Source organism: Juglans regia, chromosome 7, assembly GCF_001411555.2.
Source record: "Juglans regia cultivar Chandler chromosome 7, Walnut 2.0, whole genome shotgun sequence".
NCBI classification, from domain to species: Eukaryota; Viridiplantae; Streptophyta; class Magnoliopsida; order Fagales; family Juglandaceae; genus Juglans; species Juglans regia.
Window position 1 is genome coordinate 40,517,333 of NC_049907.1, and position 20,497 is coordinate 40,537,829.

General features: G+C 37.1%; 2 protein-coding genes across 4 annotated transcripts; both read right to left on the reverse strand.

Annotated features, from left to right (window-relative positions):
* Nucleotides 1–479: 479 nt before the first annotated feature.
* LOC108989436 (E3 ubiquitin protein ligase DRIP2-like) lies at nucleotides 480–8,731 on the reverse strand. Of its 2 annotated transcripts, XM_018963036.1 has the most exons (8): nucleotides 8,648–8,731; nucleotides 6,597–6,735; nucleotides 5,017–5,116; nucleotides 4,016–4,298; nucleotides 3,334–3,776; nucleotides 3,188–3,238; nucleotides 1,102–1,174; nucleotides 480–897 (listed from the first exon to the last, which is right to left on the reverse strand). In XM_018963036.1, the coding sequence occupies exons 2-8, from the start codon at nucleotides 6,715–6,717 to the stop codon at nucleotides 727–729; spliced, it is 1,242 nt and encodes a 413-aa protein (XP_018818581.1). In that variant the 5' UTR covers nucleotides 6,718–6,735; nucleotides 8,648–8,731; the 3' UTR covers nucleotides 480–726. The 2 variants fall into 2 exon arrangements, with proteins under 2 accessions (XP_018818581.1, XP_018818582.1); XM_018963037.2 differs by lacking the exons at nucleotides 1,102–1,174; nucleotides 8,648–8,731 and having other exon boundaries at nucleotides 778–897; nucleotides 6,597–7,198.
* A 672-nt stretch (nucleotides 8,732–9,403) lies between these two features.
* LOC108989496 (magnesium transporter MRS2-I-like) lies at nucleotides 9,404–15,893 on the reverse strand. 2 transcript variants are annotated; one of them, XM_018963123.2, is made up of 11 exons: nucleotides 15,149–15,893; nucleotides 14,952–14,981; nucleotides 14,385–14,538; nucleotides 14,063–14,184; nucleotides 13,308–13,382; nucleotides 12,251–12,478; nucleotides 12,127–12,171; nucleotides 10,298–10,342; nucleotides 10,172–10,201; nucleotides 9,920–10,039; nucleotides 9,404–9,824 (listed from the first exon to the last, which is right to left on the reverse strand). In XM_018963123.2, the coding sequence occupies exons 1-11, from the start codon at nucleotides 15,398–15,400 to the stop codon at nucleotides 9,738–9,740; spliced, it is 1,188 nt and encodes a 395-aa protein (XP_018818668.1). In that variant the 5' UTR covers nucleotides 15,401–15,893; the 3' UTR covers nucleotides 9,404–9,737. The 2 variants fall into 2 exon arrangements, with proteins under 2 accessions (XP_018818668.1, XP_035547868.1); XM_035691975.1 differs by lacking the exon at nucleotides 14,952–14,981 and having other exon boundaries at nucleotides 15,149–15,509.
* Between the last annotated feature and the right edge of the window lie 4,604 nt (nucleotides 15,894–20,497).

Genomic DNA, 20,497 nt, shown 5'->3' on the forward strand with positions numbered 1-20,497 from the left:
TAGAATAATTCAATTAGTTTAAAAAAATAAAATAAAATAAAAAATAATATTAAAATGTGTAAAGTGTATAATGTGAAATGATGAATAGCATCTCTCCCTTCTCAAGGATAGCGCACAATTTTCCTTTACAGGCAACAATAGATCATATGAATAACGCAACAATTCGTTTTATCGGCCGTGTCCTACAAGTCGTTGAACAACAATAAACGGTCAAAATCTTTAATTTACAACCATGCAGTGCCAGCTAGCTTAGCAAAAACACAAGTTTCCCAAATAAAAACTTTACACTAAAAAGAGGGGGGGAGATGTACATGTCATTACATTAAACTCGTATAAAGTTGAAAACCTCGTGAATTACAAGAGTGCGGAAATTGTTTATAGTTTTTGTTATTTAAGTTACATATATTAATCACAGTTAAATTAAACAAGCATCCCATTCCATAAAAAATTTAAAAAAAAAAAAAAGAAAAAAAAGAAAGGAGCATTCCATTCCATAATACTTCATTTCAGTAGAAGCAAGTTTTATCAAGGAATTAGATAAACCCTGAAATGTCCACGACACATGGCGCCATGTATATATAGCACGTATATGCATGCATGCATGCGTGGTCTTAATAAAACAGAAGAAATTTAAGATTTTCCACGCCAATGCATGTATGCCGGGAAGACTAGTACTCATGCTGCCTCAAAGTGGTGCCTCTAACTAAAAACATCATTGAAGCATATTCATGTGGCTGTCTTTCGAACATAAGACAGAACCATCACAAAATCCTTGGCTGAGCTGCCCACAGATGTCGATATTCTTTCTGATATTGGTCTTGTCTGCAACCACAAGTCTACCAAGTTGTGAAGTTGCTGTGTAGAAATCAGTGGCTGACCACGCAACAAGATCTCGACCTGTAGGGATTTTTAACAGCAGAGACTTCAGCAAACAAATTCCCATAGTTCCTCAATCACCAAGTCCATCTATATTTCATACGGAGACACCATAGTCGAAACAGATTGGTCATGTCGAGATAATATGACCGATGTACAGAAAAAAATGTTCTATATATACAAGCTTCCTTTTTCAACAAAGGGGCAAAGTTAATTAAGAGTTACCTCAGCCTCACTATCAAGATCCAGTTTTTTCACAAGATACTTTTTGATAAATGAAACGGGTAAACTACCATCCCTGTGACAATTTGAAGAGCAGGTCAGTAAAAATTGGGAGTATGCATGTGCTCATGAATGAAGTTGCAGGAGTCAAGGTAGAATTTATTTTAAAGGGTGCTCTCATTTTAAGTGATGACAAAGCCCAACCAACAAAAGCAAACAAACCAAACACATACACTGCAGCACCCCAGAGAGCCAGTGCCAACCAAAATAATTAGACGAACTCAAATGCATCAGTCTCACATGAGCTAACTTAACGACACAATAATGAGTACTAATATGATTGGCTTCAGACATTTAAGCATGTTGGCTGTCCCATTCCATTTTCGGTAAATGAAGATCTCATCAGATTGTCCAGATCAAGCACTCAAACGACATTAATAGATCCACTTGATGGAAGTCTACAAAGTTTCATCCTCAGTCTACTCACTAGTGGAAACTGTTTGGGGGGTGATTGTTCAACCTGATTTTCTCAGACAGTCAGACTTAATAACAAAGGCTAATAGTTAACCATCTTATTCATTCTTATTGATGAGAAAAACCACTGAATACACACAGGAATTTCCTGCATCTAGAATAAAAAATGGACAAGGACTATTCTTCTGGAAGAATGCAGGTTATATAAATCTCTCTTCATAGGCCAGAAACATCAAAAATCAGAAGTATCTTGTACCTTACAAAAGAAAATCACGTAAATAAGTCCATTTATATGTCTGTTTACCAAAATTAATGCGCTCGCATACACATGTATGCACAAAATATTCTAATAATCCACAAGACAGCATGTGGCTAACCAACCACGGTTTCTGTTCTTTTTCTTTTTATTAGTTGTGGCTAGAATATACTCAAGTCTCAACTTTTTTAACCTAGCCAAAAATATTTCAAAATTGTTAATCAGACTTTGGTCTAGAAAGTTGATTTGATTTTAGTAAAGGACGGTTGTAAGGTTTCTGCAGCACAGTTTGTCTGCAAATTAGAAAATCTATGATGATAGATTTTCTCTATTGCATATTAGCTTGGTCGAATGCCCTTAATGCGTGACTACTTGGAATACTTCCCTGTCTGAATTCTATTTAAAGAAATGGTAGAATATATGCATTCTAGAAAATACTTCAGACAGAAATATTCATATGTTACTGAATAAAAGCTTCACATGGACTGTCCTAAGTCTTGGTTTCATCGTAAACCATGTGACAAAGGAAAGCATTTTTACCAAAACCCACATTAGCTGCATAGTTTCTATATACTCACTGAAAGCACTATATATATATTTGAAAAGTAAAAATGTCAAGAAAAAGGATAGGACAGATTTCATGCTTCAGCAGGCAACAAACTTGGACAAAAGTGTATTAAGTTTAACAAATCAATAACATGCTAGTATTTGCTAAATACCAAAACATGCCTCATGAACTATGGAACTTCTACCAAAATCGGCGAAGATGATGCAGGAGATGTTTTAACCATGGAATTTTCATATGATAAATAAAAAAGGAGAAATATTAAGCAAAGCAAAAACACAACTACATGGCTGGAAGTGGGGTCAATAACAATGTTTTGAATACCGTACCGGATGGCGTACCGGTCAAGACACTGGAACGAAATATTTCGGTACCGGTACCGTTTCGTGTACCGTTTCGGGATAGTCGATATATGAATAAATTATATATATAAATATATATAACAATTATATTCTAAAATAATAGTTTATATATGAATAAATTATATATAAATACATACATACATATAAATTATAAATAGTCTAGTCTAAATTGGGGGTCAAAAAATGAACTTGTAGTTTAAAAAAAAAACGAAAAAAAAAAAAAAAAAAAAAAAAAAAAAAAACGCGGCCGAAATATCGGCCGGTACAGGCCGAAATTTAGGCCGAAACGGCCGGTACCATCCGGTACGGCCAGTATTTTGACCGGTACGGAACATATATAGTACCTGTACCGGCCGGACGGCCGAAACGAAAAATTTCGGCCGTACCAGCCGGTACGGTACGAAATTAAAAACATTGGTCAATAATACTCACTTAACCCGCAAGTAGCATGAGGATATCTGTGGCAGGGGTGCATCTCCATCCCTGAAACCATTAATCAAAATTAAAACTCAATATATGAGATAAGAAGAACTGTTTAACATCAATTCTTTATCACACAAAAAGGAACGAAATCTCACTTGTCATTAGAAGCAACCAATGCGAACCAGATTGGACTAAATCTTCTGTCATGCTTGCTATTCACATCAAGAGCTTGTCCTGTAATATTCAACCCCTTAGAGGCAGCAGCTCTTCTTTGTCGAGAACCTTGGAACTTTCTAGGTTTCATTGATCCTGATGGTACAGAAGACGGGTCATTTCCATCACCATGGCCTTTTGATTTATGACCAAGTCTCTTTCTTTTGGCTTTAGGCTTATCTGATTCATTGTCGTGAGCATCAGGCAGTGCTGGTTTGGCCAATGTACCATGTACGGTAAATTTAATAGATTTCGTTTTGTTTGCAGCTTCCACCAGGCAATTGATGGGTTTCCGCAAATCAGTTTTCCCTTCACATGGTTCAGGATAGTCGTCTATACCTTTATTAGACATGTATTGCTTAGATGACTCAGCATTAGAAGGATTCTGCATCACGAAAAGATAATTGGCAAGGAAGATGTTATAAATTAAAGCAAACACATACTAATGTTCAGAGAATGAAATGCAAAATGCCCAAGTTATTAACTTTATATTTGTTTAGACAAACCACTAATAAAAAGTTAATATTATAATTTTGTAAGACCAACCGGAACTGAAGTTTTTCTTCTTTTACCTGCGGCCTATTTTGCCCAATTTCACATAGTCTAAGTTGAGCTTAAACTTACATGGCGATTTCCCACTTTCTTATCGTCTTCCTCCTTCCTAAAAGGCTCATCAACAAAAAGAGTAGATTCTTGTAGAACAAGAGACTTTCTTGCAGCAGATTTTAATCTTCTTCCAATCAGACCAGACCGGGCTGATAGTCTAGGTATGCTGACCCCCAACGAAGAGAGAGATCTCTCCTTCCTTTTTCCTGAACATGGAACTGAGGGCATCAACTCAGGTGAATCAGCTTTTCCTCCAAAAGGGAAGACTTTATCCCTTAAGCCTTGCAAAGTGTGGTCCGCCCTGCAGATCAGCAAAAAATTATAGCTTACTTCAAACAAACACAAACCATTTCAACGGTCAAAATCATTAACACTTTTTTCAATTGTTGTTGTCTTTCGATGTAGAGATTTTATGAAAATGATTTCTAAATATGACATAGTGAACAAACTGAACTGCAGCCCCAAGCATAGAATTGGCTTCACGTAGGCAAGCAATCAACACTCTGTACCCTTGGATTGGCTTCATCCAGGCATCTTTGTCATAATTATGGATTTAATTAACATCAATTATTTTTCCATTAATAAATCAGAATGCTTCAGAAGAAGCCCCAAGTAGACTACGGAATTCAGTAATATCTAAAAAAAAAAAAATATCTTAAGGTCATCAAAAAATATCCTGCAGAATGAACAACGTTTCAACAAGAATGAACCCTACTAAACTAGTTGATCAACAATTGAATAGCCTGCAGGACTTCCAACGCAACTAACTTCTCCCACTAGAAAAATACGCCATTTTCAGTAAAAAGATGCATACGTTCAACAAAGTATGCTCTTTCAGAACAGAGCTTTGACATGAAACTTTCATTTTGACAAAGTATGTAAGCCCGCCAATATTCTTACATCGAACAGCTTCCAATCCATCACTTCTTTTAGGCACTAATAACTCAATAAACCTAAAAAAATAGTAAGAGGCACCAAATTCTTAATATTCTGAATTTGTAGGAGTACTGATGAAATACCTTAATTTCTCCAGTGGAGCACAACCTAAATCTATATTGCACACGGGGCAGTGATTCAACTCCTCATCTGTTAACTTCTCGTATATGCAAATCCTGCAAACTGTGATCAAATTTATAAATAACAAAGGACCGGATATTTTTTAGTAGATACTTATAATGTAATTCATCCAACTTGCAGTGTAAGTTATACTGAAAGGAAACGCAGCATTTAATGCAGACAATATGCTCCACCAAAAAACTGGTAAGGAAACCAGAGATTATGTGGAAAAGAAAATTTTATCTTAGCTTATGAACAGAGAGAGACAGATGCCAAGTCACATAACTAAAAAGCCCTACCAGCAGAAACAAATACTGGAGCAATGCATCTCACATTTCTAGAGAGTGTTCCTGAACCATATTGTAATGACCCAAGAAAAGTCTGAGCCATACCGGGCCTATCCTCCAAAGGGACTGCTGAATGTTACAATTAGAGCCCCTTCAATCATTATAAAAGGCAAGACCTTCACATCTAGACCTTTACTGCAAAGAAACTAGTGTTACAATTGGAATTATTTGAAATCATTATTAAGGGCAGTAACTTATCCCTCCCTCCCTCTCAAGCAATATTGAAACTCCTTCACTTTTCGCATTACTCAATTCGATGACTTCATACTGGAACACACTACATTATCAATCGGAGGGCAAGAACACAATGGGACAGGATCCACCTCTGAAGCTGCCGTTCCAATTGTCATTAGAACATTCCTGCTCAAGCGGCAACAAGATTTCCAGAGGATTGCATTAAACAACTTCCTCTAGGTCCTGCTCCCCAACCCAAGGGCACAATCCAAAACTCCTGCCCATAAATTTTCCCGTCCTAGTCACAAGGGTCCACTCCCATAGCTTTGATTTGCCCAGCACATTCACTAACTTGTGTTCCCTAGAGTCCTTGACATTCGCCAAACACATTCACTAATTTATACACCATATATAAGACCATCCAAGTTATAAACCATAGATTCACACGGTCATCGTTCATGAAAGAAACTAGAAAAAAAATATCTTATGGGAAGTCTCAAAATTTCCTCTTGCTTGTTTCCGTCTACAAATTATTATATCTCAAAGCTCAAGTCCGCCAATACTCGGATATATGAAAACCCCTACACGATTTATAACATGAAGTGCATTATTCAAGTCGACTAACAATGAACCAAAGCGACAAGAATGCAATTGATCAGGAAAAGCCGCGTCACAAAAGCAAGAATTTACAATTCACCTAGATCAAAGAAGTGATATAGAAACAAGAATACATACAAGATATATAGAAGACTTCAAATGCCAAGAACACATAGAACGTAAACCACAAAGATTCAAGAATAAAAGGAACAAATCGACTACTTAAACACCCAGATAAAAGAAGTGATTTAGAAACAAGAGTATATACAAGATAGAAAACTTCAAATGCCGAGAAAACATAGAACGTAAAACATAAAGGTTCTGGAATAAAAGGAACGAATAGACTACTTAAAACTAGATAGAAAAACTCAGAAATTGGAGGAACATAACCTTGAAAAACAGATGAGAAGTAGAGAGGCACTCACAGGTGTGAAGGCACTCAGATATGGTAGTGGCGTCTTCGAAGAGCTTATTGCATAAAGGACAGTTCATGCATACGGCGATTTTTTCCCTCTGTACCTTCACCATCTGGCTTGTCATCATCATCTTCTTCTTCTTCGTCCTCTGACCCCACACACGCACAAAACAAACATAAACACCTCCTTATTCACGTACCCACATGATGCATGTCAACAACAGGCCACAAATCATGAGTTTTAACACCGTTATGGACGAGAAACCACGGCAATCACGAAGAAAAATCGCCCCCCACAAAATGATAGTAATGGATGGGGTTCGACAATTTTCTTCTATTGGCTCTGCTTCCGTTAGGTAGGCGAGAAAAAAAAAGAGAGCGTGGAATATTTTTGGAGTCTTCGACGTGGTTCTCATTCGATTTGGACAATGCCAAAGAGGTTGATGAATCGTTCGAGGCGCAATTGTAGAAACAGTATCAAAATATCACCATGAAGCCCTTATAACTAATGTTTCCTGTGTATGTTCCAAAGTCCGAATGAGTTCGAGATCGAGTGGGACGCCTCTATGTAAAGTAAACAGGGGAGTAGCCGATAGGTTGCGCTCGTGGAGCCCACGGTGTTAACCTGCACACCATGCGTTCCTCCACGTCATATTGTTTTTTATTTCCTTGTGCCTGAGAAGCTCTTATGTGCTGAGTTCTCATTGGCGTCGCAATGGGCAGCCGGCGTACATTAACATGTCACGAGGTGGTCACGCGAACGGGGGCGTGTTACTTTGGGTTTATTTTTGGACTCGGGTCGGGGGTTTTTTTTTTTTTTTGACGCAAAGTCAAAACTCCAGCTCTTCTGAGATGGCACCTAAAAAAAAAAAAAAATTAAGAACCTGGAAAATACAAGTACAAGTGGAGCCCACCCCCTTATTTATGATTGCATGAACGGCTCTGATCTCATCTCACCTGGATGTGCCTAGCTGTTGTTGGTTTTGCTGGCCGCTCGAGTCACAGATTATGAAGATGGGTAACTCATGCAGTTTGTATGCATTTTTTTATACATGATAGAGAGAGTAGTGTGTATAGTGCATGAAAATGGTGTTTAATGGTCAAAGATAAGTATGAACATAATTCTGAATCACCAAGCCCTGCAATATCTGCATGTTATCATGTGCCAATGCATGAGCAGTCTACATCTGACACATGAGATGCTTTGAGTTCTACAACCCTATATATGCATGACCAATTGGAAATATTGTATTATATATCGAATGGAAAAAAAAAAAAGGATGCGCAAATAGATCAACGAGTTCGCATGCAGATCAGGCTTTCCGAAGAGATATTGCTGGATTCGATCACAATGCTCGTTTACCAGACCCCCCAATATTTGTCTTGCATCTTGATTTTATCAACGTACTTTGGTTGTTTGTCATTTGTTTTGTTTCAGACGGCAATATAATTAGGTTGGTAATGAGCGACTGTCCCAGGAGTTGACAACAAAACGAAGAGTACTTAAAAGAGTCCCAGTACTTAAAGACAAAGCTAGCTAGGTTGGATGTAAGTAAGTTGTAACATTGGAAAGACGTTTTGGTTTTGTGGAGGTGAAACTACAAGTGCGTGCTTCCAAATGGCAGGCCACTGGCTCATATTTGCCAGACTCTCATGCAATATATATGGTCTGGTGACTGGTGAGGCCGATGGAATTCTTCGGATATGTTTCCGGTAAAAAGAAAAAGAAAAATTATTCTAAAGAAAGAAGGAAGAAAATGAAAATCTGTGGCCAGACAAGGATCCATGCATGAAGAAAAAAACTAGAACTCTGAAATATATGATCAGCCAGTACTTATGAACTAAAAAAGAAACGTTTCTGATCAGCTTGCAAATGAAGTATGATTTTTTTTGCTTTGAAATCATTTTGTGCTGTGCTTCCAAAATGGATTAGTTTGGTGAGCATTTAATAATTTAAGAAGAGAGGAAAAACTTGAAGGTTCATCAATGCCGGGTTTATGCTCTGATATCTCTACTAATTTTGGCCGAAACAAAAAAGAGAAAAGAGAGAGTAGAACGTACCCGGTGTTGAATAAAATCTCTATGATCTCTAGATTGATGTCATTGTGCAGTGCTCCTCCTCTTACTCTCTCATTTCGCTCGCTTGATCTTCATGCATCTTTAAACTGATCTTGTTCTCTCCTACTTTCCACCTTTAAGAAAGCGTTTCTAAACGTATGTGCGCATACGTTTTTTGGACTCTAATGAAGCGATACGTGTAATTTGTGTACTACGTGTGAAGCTCTGGTGACTCATGCAAGATATCATTTATTTCTATGCATGGAATTTATTCTCTTAGACCCTGATTTTTCATGAATTTAATAAACTGATCGATGATTAGATTGTCCAAAATCATTAATATTCATGCAAAAGCTGTCACAAAATGGGATTCAGGATCTGATCTGTGTTCATCCACATTAGCAATCGGTTCCTGTTAAGGAAAAAATACTTTATAAATTGGATACACTATTCACCTATCTACGGTTTCCATCTATTACAACTTTGCTCATCTTTATACTTCATAATTTCCGCCAGGACTTATTGAACACGAAGGCTCTTCATTATCATGTCAAGAGCGAGTATGCCTCTCTCTCTCTCTCTCTCTCTCACACACACACACACACACGAATTCTCCAAAAGATATGCCCCCACACTGGATCGTGTAGAGTGTAGACATTGCATTTGCCTCCCAAATGTAGTAAAAGACAGACTATTTTAAACGAAGACCGGGTATCAACTTAAACAGAGAGAATATTGAGGGCAGGACCAGAGTGGAAATAAGAGTAACCATAACAATAAGAACAATAAGAAGAATTGTGAATCAAAATTGAAACAAGAAATTATTCTGGCGACTGTTTTTACACTTATATGAGTTAATTGGTTCTTAAAACCAATAAATCAGATTGTTGATAATTTAGTGAGCTCGCCATGCTTCCTTGACATTAAAACACTGCTGCCACAGGCGAGCAATGTTGGTCTAAAGTTCCCTCCACAGAGAGAGACAGACAGAGACAGAGCAATTAGTTCAGGATACTGCATATGAAAAGAAAGTCATGGTGTTCAAGCTCGAGACTCCTTTACAGCAGGAAGACTTGATGTGTTGGTTTGGATTCTAAGAACCAATCAGTCCCTTGCGGTGAGAATAATAAACAATTAGTAGAAACAGAAGAGAACAACCGATTCCGGTGACAATGACCACCTGCCAACACAAACGGGGAAATCATCCAATATTTTTTTACTGAATTTTGTGCAGAAACCTACAGCCAAATTTACCAGCAGAAATTGCAAGCATACCCATTTAAACATGAATCCATGGTTATCATTCCAAGTATACGGGATATTCATGCCAAATATTGCGGTCACCAAAGAAAAGATGGATACACAAACAGTTCCAGAACTTAGAAAGAGCTCCAACTGCAGCCATTAAGTAGGTGAAGAAATTGCAAATTTATAAAAACAATATAAGCATTCCAGGACTTAGCAATACCCCCAACAAAAAAACACGTTGATATTAAGTGATACACAACATTAGGAAGATTGAATCACCTGAATCAGCTGATTTCGATGATTGTCAAGCTGCAGAATAACCAAGATTATATTCAGATCATAAAAAACTAAAACACAACCCAATAGTCTGGAACAAAAAAAAAAAACTATAGATTTTTAGTTGACCTGAATGTTGATGTAATCTTCTGTATCATCAATGTATTCTCGCAGCTGCAGAAGCTCAAAATCAGTAATTAAAAAAGTACGAGGCATAGCACTCATCTTATCAATCTTCAAAAGATTTAGCTACATTTTGGAAACCTAACCTATTGCAGCAGATTTGAAGTTAACAAACAGAATCATGCATGAGGGAGCAATAAGCAACACAGATCACAAAAGGTGTCAATGTTAGTTCAACTGATCATGACGCCCGCCTTTCCATAAAGGGTTATTCTGTTCTGGTTTTTGCAGACAATGTACAGGGTATGCAGATGACATTTGGCACCAGAATATCAGTTAATGCTAAAAAGAAACCAGTGTATTGCCTTAAAAAACAATAAATACTTATTTAAAATGAAACGGCATAATTCTAACACTGAAAATGTTCAAGAAACCCAGGACCAAAATCTTGATAATAAGCAAGCAATTCAGGTCCATTAAGTAGTGATTCAATTTTCTAAACCAAATTTATTACCTCCATTGCCATAATTTTCATATACTTTTCCAGAAAGTTGCAGCAAACACCTTACATTCACTACTTTTTTAAAAAATAAATCTATATATCCATAAATGTAAAGACATAAATACGTGAATAAAAATAAAAACACAGAAAACAACACACACACCCACACAGACACACACAGCGATATACAGTGCATATGTGATATGTGTGAACGTGAGCAGTAAATATTTGTTAATTATATGAACCAATATCATGCCATCTCAAGAATGGTGGTTTCCTTGTGGTAAGTTCGCATCAAATACATCAAGATTGTGAACAAAAACAAAGAATTGTAAGGCATTGGACGGGAACTTTAACAGCAGATGGATTCCACTGGCTTGCTTATTTACTAATTCAGGAAGCTAATCAACTAAAGGGAAGCAATAGTGCAAATAAATAAAAAAACGCCTTTTTTATATCTAGTTTGCATTTGTTAACACTTTCTCCTGAAAACCTGCTACGGGAATTTTGAAGGATCATTCCTCTCACAATAAGAATGGGTGGGAGGGTGAGATAGCCTGTTGAAGACTCACTGGATGTTTGTGAAACTTATCGATGCAGAAATTTGAATGACAAACTTATGTTCTTTTCACAGCAGATTCCAGGTACATTATCTTATAAGTTTCTTTCCTAGAACATTCCTCTTTTACTACAGTAAATTTTTCATAAAGGCAAGTGTGTTTAACCAAATAATGAAGTCCCGACTGTGTGACTGCGAAAAGAGCCAGAACAAGTATTACAAACTAATTGTGTGTGTGTGTGTGTTTGTGAGAGAGAGAGAGAGAGAGAGCACCATTCAACCTTAAGCCTAAGAGAAACCCAAAACGAATTCTCCATCTATGAATGTATAGACCCACACCTTGATACCGATGGTTTTAACATCTTTAAAGAAAATATTACTGACAAAAGAGAAACTTTCAAATTCACATAATTCATGAGTGAAGCCTTATTACTCGCCATTCAAAGATCCAAACACTGTTGAGAGTGCTATGTTAGTTTAACTTAACTCCAAGTTGGTCAGCAAACTTAATTATCAAAAAAATAAGTTGGTCAGCAAACTAACAACAGAAGACCTAGTTCCAGTGACAAAAACCCTCCAACTCATCTCTACACTAATCCAATTAAAAATTACTCCTTGCCAGTCACCGATGGTAGCATCTTCCCTTCATGATTTTTTACAATTATCACGTCTCAAATTTGCCATTACATTGTAAAGTGCATTCTACATATTGCTTCATAAAGAACCCACAATCAACAAACAAACAGAGAAAGAAACAGCAACTTTATCACATACAGTGGTTAATCTGTTCAATGTGCCATCAATTTGCATGAAGTAAGCCTGCAAAACATATTCTTTCCCGGTTGAGACTTCAATTCAGATAAAACATGACATATAAGAGTTAAGTCAACATTACAACCTCCAGTAACATTTCAAGCTCCTCAACATCATTCTCATCTCCACGAAGTGTTGCCACACTTGCTCTACTTGCTCTGGATATCTTTGAGCCTATGGTAGGAGAGGCAGAAAACCAATTGGCAGCGCCAGAGCCACTAATTGGTGAAGATGCACCAGCCAACTTTCTTGACAAGTAAAGGTCAGCCATGTCGTCATCATCATCAAGTAGTTGTTCAAGTTCATCTCTAACCTGCAATTAGTGATAAGCAGCGGATGACTCTTTGCCTAAGTAAGCAAAGGGAATGATAGACACATTTTCTTTCATTGCAACATTGTCAAGTTATGATCAAATTCACACAAAAAACTCAGCGATAGTGGTCCATATAAATTTTGGAACAACATTGTCAAGTTATGATCAAATTCACACACAAAAATTCAGTGATAGTGGTCCATAAATTCAGTGATAAATTTCGATAAGATAAGTTCTATTGATTATCAAAAGGCATTCTCTAAGCACACAAAATATGCATCAGATACACCTAATGGGCGTGCTGTTGCTGATGGAAATAGAAAAAATGCAGAACCACAAGAAGCATTCTCAACCAACTTCCACTGAGGTGGCATTACATACTTGAAAGCAACTAAAATGATATCTGTCAAGGTTTCACGATGTGTTTTTATTGCCAGCCCCAACTTATATGGCCAGTTATGAAAACAATCCAAAGCCATAGATGTGAAATATTAGGCACAGAATAAAATAATAAAATTATCAAAATGGCATAGTATGCTAGAAAAAACATGATTTTGGTCAGTAACTACGGAGAATGAGAGAAGAAAAACCATGTTTCAATAACACATAATATATATATATATATATATATATATATATGTTAGGAGTATGCGAAAAGGAAATATTAGGAAGTTATTCAATTATTTTTCTCAAATAAAAGGTCAATAATCCATATTATACAATTTCTTAACTGGATAAAAATCATTAAAAGAATGGCATTGATAATATAAATTTTCTAGTTAGGACATAGAAGTACAATGTATCTCATATGACAAAAAAAAGTGCATACCTTTTGGACCCGAGCAGTCAACCTCGTCATTGCACTCTTCAATTTACGAACCCTGTCCAAGTTACGACTACTAATCTGTATAGAATAACAATTCAGAAAAAGAAGTTACAAGAAAGAAAGGAAAAAAAAAAAAAACCGAGGCTTTAGAGCATTATAAGTGTAGACAGAAAAAACAGGGATGAAGAATAAAAGCAGCAAAGGAGTTTGCCTTGTGATTAAGAGAAGTAAATTAAGCAAATAGACTTGAGCATATGGAGTATACAGAAGAGCATACAGAATCAAGATAGAACCAAAGCCAAAATTAAGAAAAATATAGTTGGAACTTGGAAAATGATAATCTTACAACACTTTTACAAGTTTATTTTCAATTGAAGGTAGTTATGTAATATTAAACTTAGTTTTAAATGAAGTTGTACAATTACATTGAATGGTTGTAGAATGAGTTGTAAAATAGTTGTAGGTATATTATTATCCATATAACTCATGTTTTTCTTTTTTCTTTTTTTGATAAGTAGATATAACTCCTGTTTTTCTCTGTAGAAGTTATGAAGAAATTAAGAAGATACAGATGTAAATGGCCCAGTGATATTACATTGTTCCCAAAGATTTTGGCACATTACATGCAACCCAACTACAAAAGGCAACCGGAACCATAACAGGACCACAAGACCAGGGAGTAGAGGGGTGGGGTGGGTAACTACCAAAAAAGCAAGACAAGGACTATTTCAAGGAAGAGGAAACACGCAAGCTCTCACCTTAGAGGTAAGATCATCAAGTGCAGGATAAGCAGCACTCTCCAATTCCGTTGTACGTGCAGCAAGGAAACTACAAATAGCCTCCAAAGCTACCTCCAGGGCCCGGAATTCAAAAGGGGACTCTACATTCCATAAACTAGATCATTCAGATATCAAGAAAGTTAGAAACAAATGCAGTCCTAATACGGAGAATGCTTGTAAAATAAGCAGGATGAAAAATAAAACAATTTCCAAAGCATCAAGGGCTGTCCCAAGTTCCAACTCTTCCCTAATCAAATACTACTTTGAATTAAATTTTAAACCACTAATCAATATCACATACCATCTTCTTCACTGGCTTCCATGTCATTTTGCCCACCCGGGTACTCTTTTATGTTGACTTGACCTTGGCGAATGACATTGACAGGAGGCAAGCGCCTATGAAGTTCCTCAACGACAGGGATAACATATTCATCGGTTGGATCCCGAAGCAGTACCTATCCCACGATAAAAATAACAATTACAATCTGCAAACGAAGCTCAAAGCCTCAAACTCAAACTCAATTGAAACTTCCCTTAGTTTATTTCCAATTATCAAGTCATGCCATCAGCAATCAGCTCATCGAGCTTGAGTCAATGGCAGACGTGTTCCACATAAACCCAACCTTTTCGTCCTCGCTTAGACATAAATTAATGTATCACTAAACACACACTTCCTATTTTTTATTTTAAATGATTAATTGATCCCAAATAATACTATTACCAGCAAAGCTAAAGTAATTAAATTTAATGAGTTTCAATTATTCCGAGTACACTGCAAAACACCTCTGACAATGAAACCGAAGAGCAAGTCTACGGGACCTGATCAACAAGTTTACTGTATTTACAGGGGAGAGAGAGAGAGAGAAACCTCTTCGGCAGTGATAATTGCCTTGATATGCTGAAAAACCAAAAAGTAAAAAAAAACAAAAAAACTCATCAGTCTCAAAGCGTTCAAAAGGCGTAGAACGCAAAAAATAAAGACAATCAACCCCACCGGGCCACCACCCTCTCCCTCCCCCCCAAAAAAAAGAAAATAATAATTATGAAGCAAAAGAGAGAGATGACCTCCAAGTTAAGAACAATGGCCTTTTCACGGCCAAGGATGGTAGAGGGGTAGGACAACAAGGGGTCGAGGATGCGGAGATCGCGGGCGTGGATGTGGACGCGGTGCATGATGGCGTACTTGTCCACGTCCAGGACCTCCCCTTCCCCCGTGCAGTCCATCAGTATCCAGCTCCGAGCCACCGTCTGGCTCTTCTTCTTCGCCACCACCGCCACACCAGGGTCCACCGGTACCACCTCCCCGTCCCGAACCATATCTCTCTCTACCTCTCACTCACTGTTTCTCTCTCTTTCTCACATCACCAATACTCTCACAAACCCTAACCACCACCTTTCTTGAATACCCAATTACCGGATGATATAAATATATTAATTAAGAAAAAACAGGGGGGATTCACTTGGAAAAGAGGCTAAAGAGGGGTAAGAATTTTATGGATTATTTGTTATGGATTGGTTGGAGGGATTAGGGGAAATCAGTCTGGAGGGTTAATGATTATCAGATACAGATAGCAGACCGGGCACGTTAAAACTTCTGCCGCGCGAGGACGTATCTCGATCTCAATGTGAGAAATTTCATAAATCTTGGGTTCAGTTTTCTTTCCTTTTTTTTCTTTAAATTAACACCCTTTACTACACAAGTATCTTTCTCGGGAAACCTTTTAGTTTTTGGATTCCATTTTAACCACTTTCAGCATGAATGACCGGATGACAGAGAATCGCTTCGCTCACTCGATGGCTGATGTTTATTACGTGTAGGGAAAGAGGTTGGGTCTGATGACGGGTTCTGTCAACGTGAGACTCGGTTCCTTCCAAAAAAGTGAGACCGACCGTGTGCTGGCAATAGAGTCCAATGCAGTTCTCGATGTTCGCCGGATCCATTACAGCGTGCGACATGTTGCCGTTGTAACGAGGCAAGGATGGTTCCAACCCGGGGAAGACCGATCCAGGGAAGGACTTTAGTCGTTGGACTGATAAAGGTTGCATTTGGATGTTAAAATGAGTTGAGTTGAGTTGAGTTGAGTTGAGTTGAGTTGAGTTGAGTTGAGTTGAGTTGAGATAATAAAATATTGTTAGAATATTATTTATTATTATTATTATTATTTTGAGATTTGAAAAAGTTGAATTATTTATTATATTTTGTATTGAAATTTGAAAAAGTTGTAATAATGAGTTGAGATGAGTTGAGGTTTCGTTTGGATATCAAACTCATCTCAACTCATCATTACAACTTTTTCAAATTCCAATACAAAATATAATAAATAATTCAACTTTTTCAAATCTTAAAATAATAATAATATTAAAAAATAATATTCTAACAATATTTTATCATCCCAACTCAATTCAACTCAACTCACTTTAACATCCAAACACAACCTTAATTCCAAACGTACCCAAAGACTACTTCAGTTGACCACACTCTGGTTGAACCTGGAAATACTTTCTTCAAACAAATGCAGAAGATCAGTGAGAAGAAATATTTGGTTTTTTAATATAATTTGTTAAACTATATAAAATTTTGTTATTATAATTTGTATTTAATATATCATCCTAATTTATAAATTTTCTTATATATAAGATTATGTGTGGATCAAATACTCAACAAGCGAAAGCGAATTTTAAAATATATTCTTTAAAAAATAATGTAATATATTTTTTTAATAATATAACATCACAAGATAAGGTAAGTATATATTATCACACTTATATTTTGAAAGAGAAATAATACTTTCAGTCGTGAGTGTATAAGTATCGTGCAGTCATTTTAAAAAAAAATGAATAAATATGAGATTCACATGAAAAAAAATTAATATTTTAATAATAAACTCTATTCTTTTTCAAAATAATTATACGATATTTATGTATTTCACAACTGTACGTAGCATTATTCATTTTGAAATTACTTAATAACTAATTACTAGCTAGTGAATCTTGGTGACCCACATTTATAAAAATGTATAATAGCTTTTCATTCATTTCCTTCCTTCTTTTTAACCATTTTTAATATCTGTAGTGGTTGACAAACAAACAAATATATAGGATATAGATCAACAATAGACAATTCCTTCTCTTTCTTTGTCGTCATTTTGTTTCTATTTGAAACAATAGCATCACTCATCAATTTAATATATTTTATGTCCAAAGAGAGGGAAAGAGATCATTGACTTGATAATAAATATTTATACTATATATAATAAGTGGGATAGTCGGTAGTCCATTTTTTTTTATAATAACTTGGATGTAAAGGAATTGGCGATTGAGTTTTTTTTTTTTTGAAAAAGATATCCTTCATTTCATAAGTTAATAGATACACAACTTGTCGAGAGCAATGATAGGAAGGACCACATCTGGTCCCTCCTCCATCCAGACTAATTCATTCTCTAGGGATAAACCAAACTTTGCCAAAACATAGGCAGCTTGGTTGCCAACCCTGTGGATAAAAGAAAGTTTCCAGTTTTGGTGTGTCTCCATTATCAGCATTATGTCTTCAATGATCTGACCTGGCCAAGACATATCTGAGCTATTTGAATTGATTGCATCCACTACATTCTTTGCATCACTTTCAAATTCAACTAGTTCAAAACCCAGTTCCTGGCATAAAGAAACAGCCCTAAAAAGGGCATAGCATTCAGCTAAGTATGCAGAGGGAACAAAAGACCTGGGAGCCGCAAGGGTTACTTGAGCATCTCCTGAGGAATCTCTAATGACTATACCAATGCCCATATGCTGTCGTATCTTGTCAAAACCAGCATCTAAATTCACTTTCAAGCATCTTGGAGGGGGAGCCCTCCATGTTCTTCTGGGATCTATTGGGGCCATTTCGGCCAGAGACTCAGCCCCCATACTTGGAGCTGGTCTAGCCTCTTTGAACAAATCTACATCAGCAGCTGCTGACTTGAGCACATTAGAAGGACTGGCAAACTGATTTTCAAAAACAAGATGGTTCCTACGAGTCCAAAGTCTATAGCAGATAACAGTGATCAATTCCAAACTGTCATTATCTAGTTTGGCAAAAAATGCATACCATAGACTTGGGAAGTCAGCATAGCTCCCACTCCATTTCTTCATAGGGCTGGCCCCGTCCCCCCACACATCGCCTGCTACTGGACAATACCACAGAATGTGTAAAATAGACTCTACCTCTAGATTACAAATAGGGCATAGAGAAGATTCAATGACTTTTTTCTTTGCAAGGTTAAGTCTGGTAGGTAATAGATCATTTAGAGCTCTCCACAAAAATTGTTTCACCTTTCCCGAAATACCAAGCTTCCATATTCTGTGCCATTGAATCTGATCTTGTGAAGAACTTGAGGATTCCCCTTGATTCAAATTTTTAGTACCTAGGTCAGAAAAATAGGCGCTCTTTACTGAGAAGACGCCCTTGTTAGAATAACCCCATATAAGCTTGTCCATAGCATTGCTAGAGCTGATAGGAATGTTGCAAATTAATCTGGCTTCATCTGGTTTGAAGATCTCATCAATCATCCCTTTCTTCCAAGTATGACTCTCCTCATCTATGAGAATAGAAACTGTGGCCTCAGAACTGATACTATTAGGCACGGTTTGAACTTGAAAAGTAGAATGGCTTTGGAGCCATTTGTCTTTCCACACCTTTATACTTTTCCCATTTCCCACTCTCCAGACCATGCCTCTCTTAACAAGATCCATGACTGACCATAAGCCTCTCCATATTTGAGAAGGGCACCCCTCTAGTTTAGCATCAACAACCAGCCCCTCTTTAAAATATTTAGCTTTGTAGATCCGAGCCACCAAGGATGTAGGATTAGTAATGATCCTCCATACCTGTTTGGCTAACATAGCATGGTTAAAGCATTGGAGATCACGAAAACCTAAACCTCCCTTAGCTTTGGAATCCCCAAGTTTGGACCAACTTCTCCAATGTATCCCTCTTCCATCTTTATTGTTACTCCACCAAAATTTTGTAAACAAAGATTCAATTTCCTTTAGCAAAGTCCTCGGAAGCCTAAAAACACTCATAGTGAAGGCAGGAATTGCTTGTAACACACTTTTTATCAAAATTTCCTTACCTGCTGTAGATAAAAAAGAGGTCTTCCAACTGTTTATCCTCCTCCAGATTTTCTCCTTTAAGCTCTTGAAGGAATTGTATTTTGACCTTCCCACCACAGTAGGTAGGCCCAGGTACTTATTATAGTTATCACAGGAGACTCCATTTGCTTGTTGTAAGATGAAATCCTTTGCTGCAGTACCAGTATTTGAGCTGAATAAAAGGGAGGTCTTCTGTTTATTAATGGTCTACCCAGAAGCTAGCTCATATTGTTGTAAGATACTCATAAGATTATACCATTGTTCGATTCTTGCGCTGCAAAACACTACACAATCATCAGCAAATAAAAGGTGATTGATCCTTATGCCTCCCCTAGTTACTGTTATCCCTTTTATCCTACCATTCATTTCAGCTTGTTCAGTAGGGAGGAGAGCCCTTCAGAACAGAGCAAGAAAAGAAATGGAGATAGAGGATCTCCTTGTCTCAATCCTCTTGATGGAATAATAGAATCCCCTTGAAACCCGTTAACCAAAACTGAGTAGCTGACAGATTTTACACAAGACATGATAAGGTTAATCCATCTCTCATTAAACCCCAATTTCCTTAAAATGGCCTCTAAGAAGTCCCATTCAACCCTATCAAAGGCTTTAGACATGTCAAGTTTTATAGCCATATTGCCTAACTTGCCTTTCTGTTTGGATTTCATAGAGTGAAGCACTTCATACGCCACCATAATATTATCAGAAATTAACCTACCAGGAATGAAAGCACTTTGGTTCCAAGAAATGATATTTGCTAACACACCCTTTAACCTATTAGCAAGAACTTTAGAAATCAGCTTATAAAGGACATTACATAAGCTGATTGGTCTAAATTGATGCATATAGGTAGGGGAGTTAACCTTAGGAACAAGCACGATGAGGGAGTGATTTAAACCTTGGGGCATAATACCAGTTCTGAAAAAATTTAGCACAGCCTCACTTACCTCCTCACCCACTCTATCCCAATGGTCTTTGAAAAACCCTGCATTGAAGCCGTCAGGCCCAGGAGATTTTCCAGGGCACATTTGACCAAGAGCCTCCTCTACATCAGCTCGGGTGAAGGCCTTTTTGAGAAGATGCTGCGACTCCCCAAGTATAATGTGATCAATTCCTTGAATACAGTGAGAAATAGAGACTTGAGAAGGATTGGAAGATGTAAAAATTTTGGAGAAATGCTGCAGAAAACCCTCTGAAATTTCCTCTTGACCCTCCAGCCGTTTGTCTTCATCAGATATCACCATTTTAATAAGATTCTTTGGTTTACACATGCGTGATAGAATTTAGTGT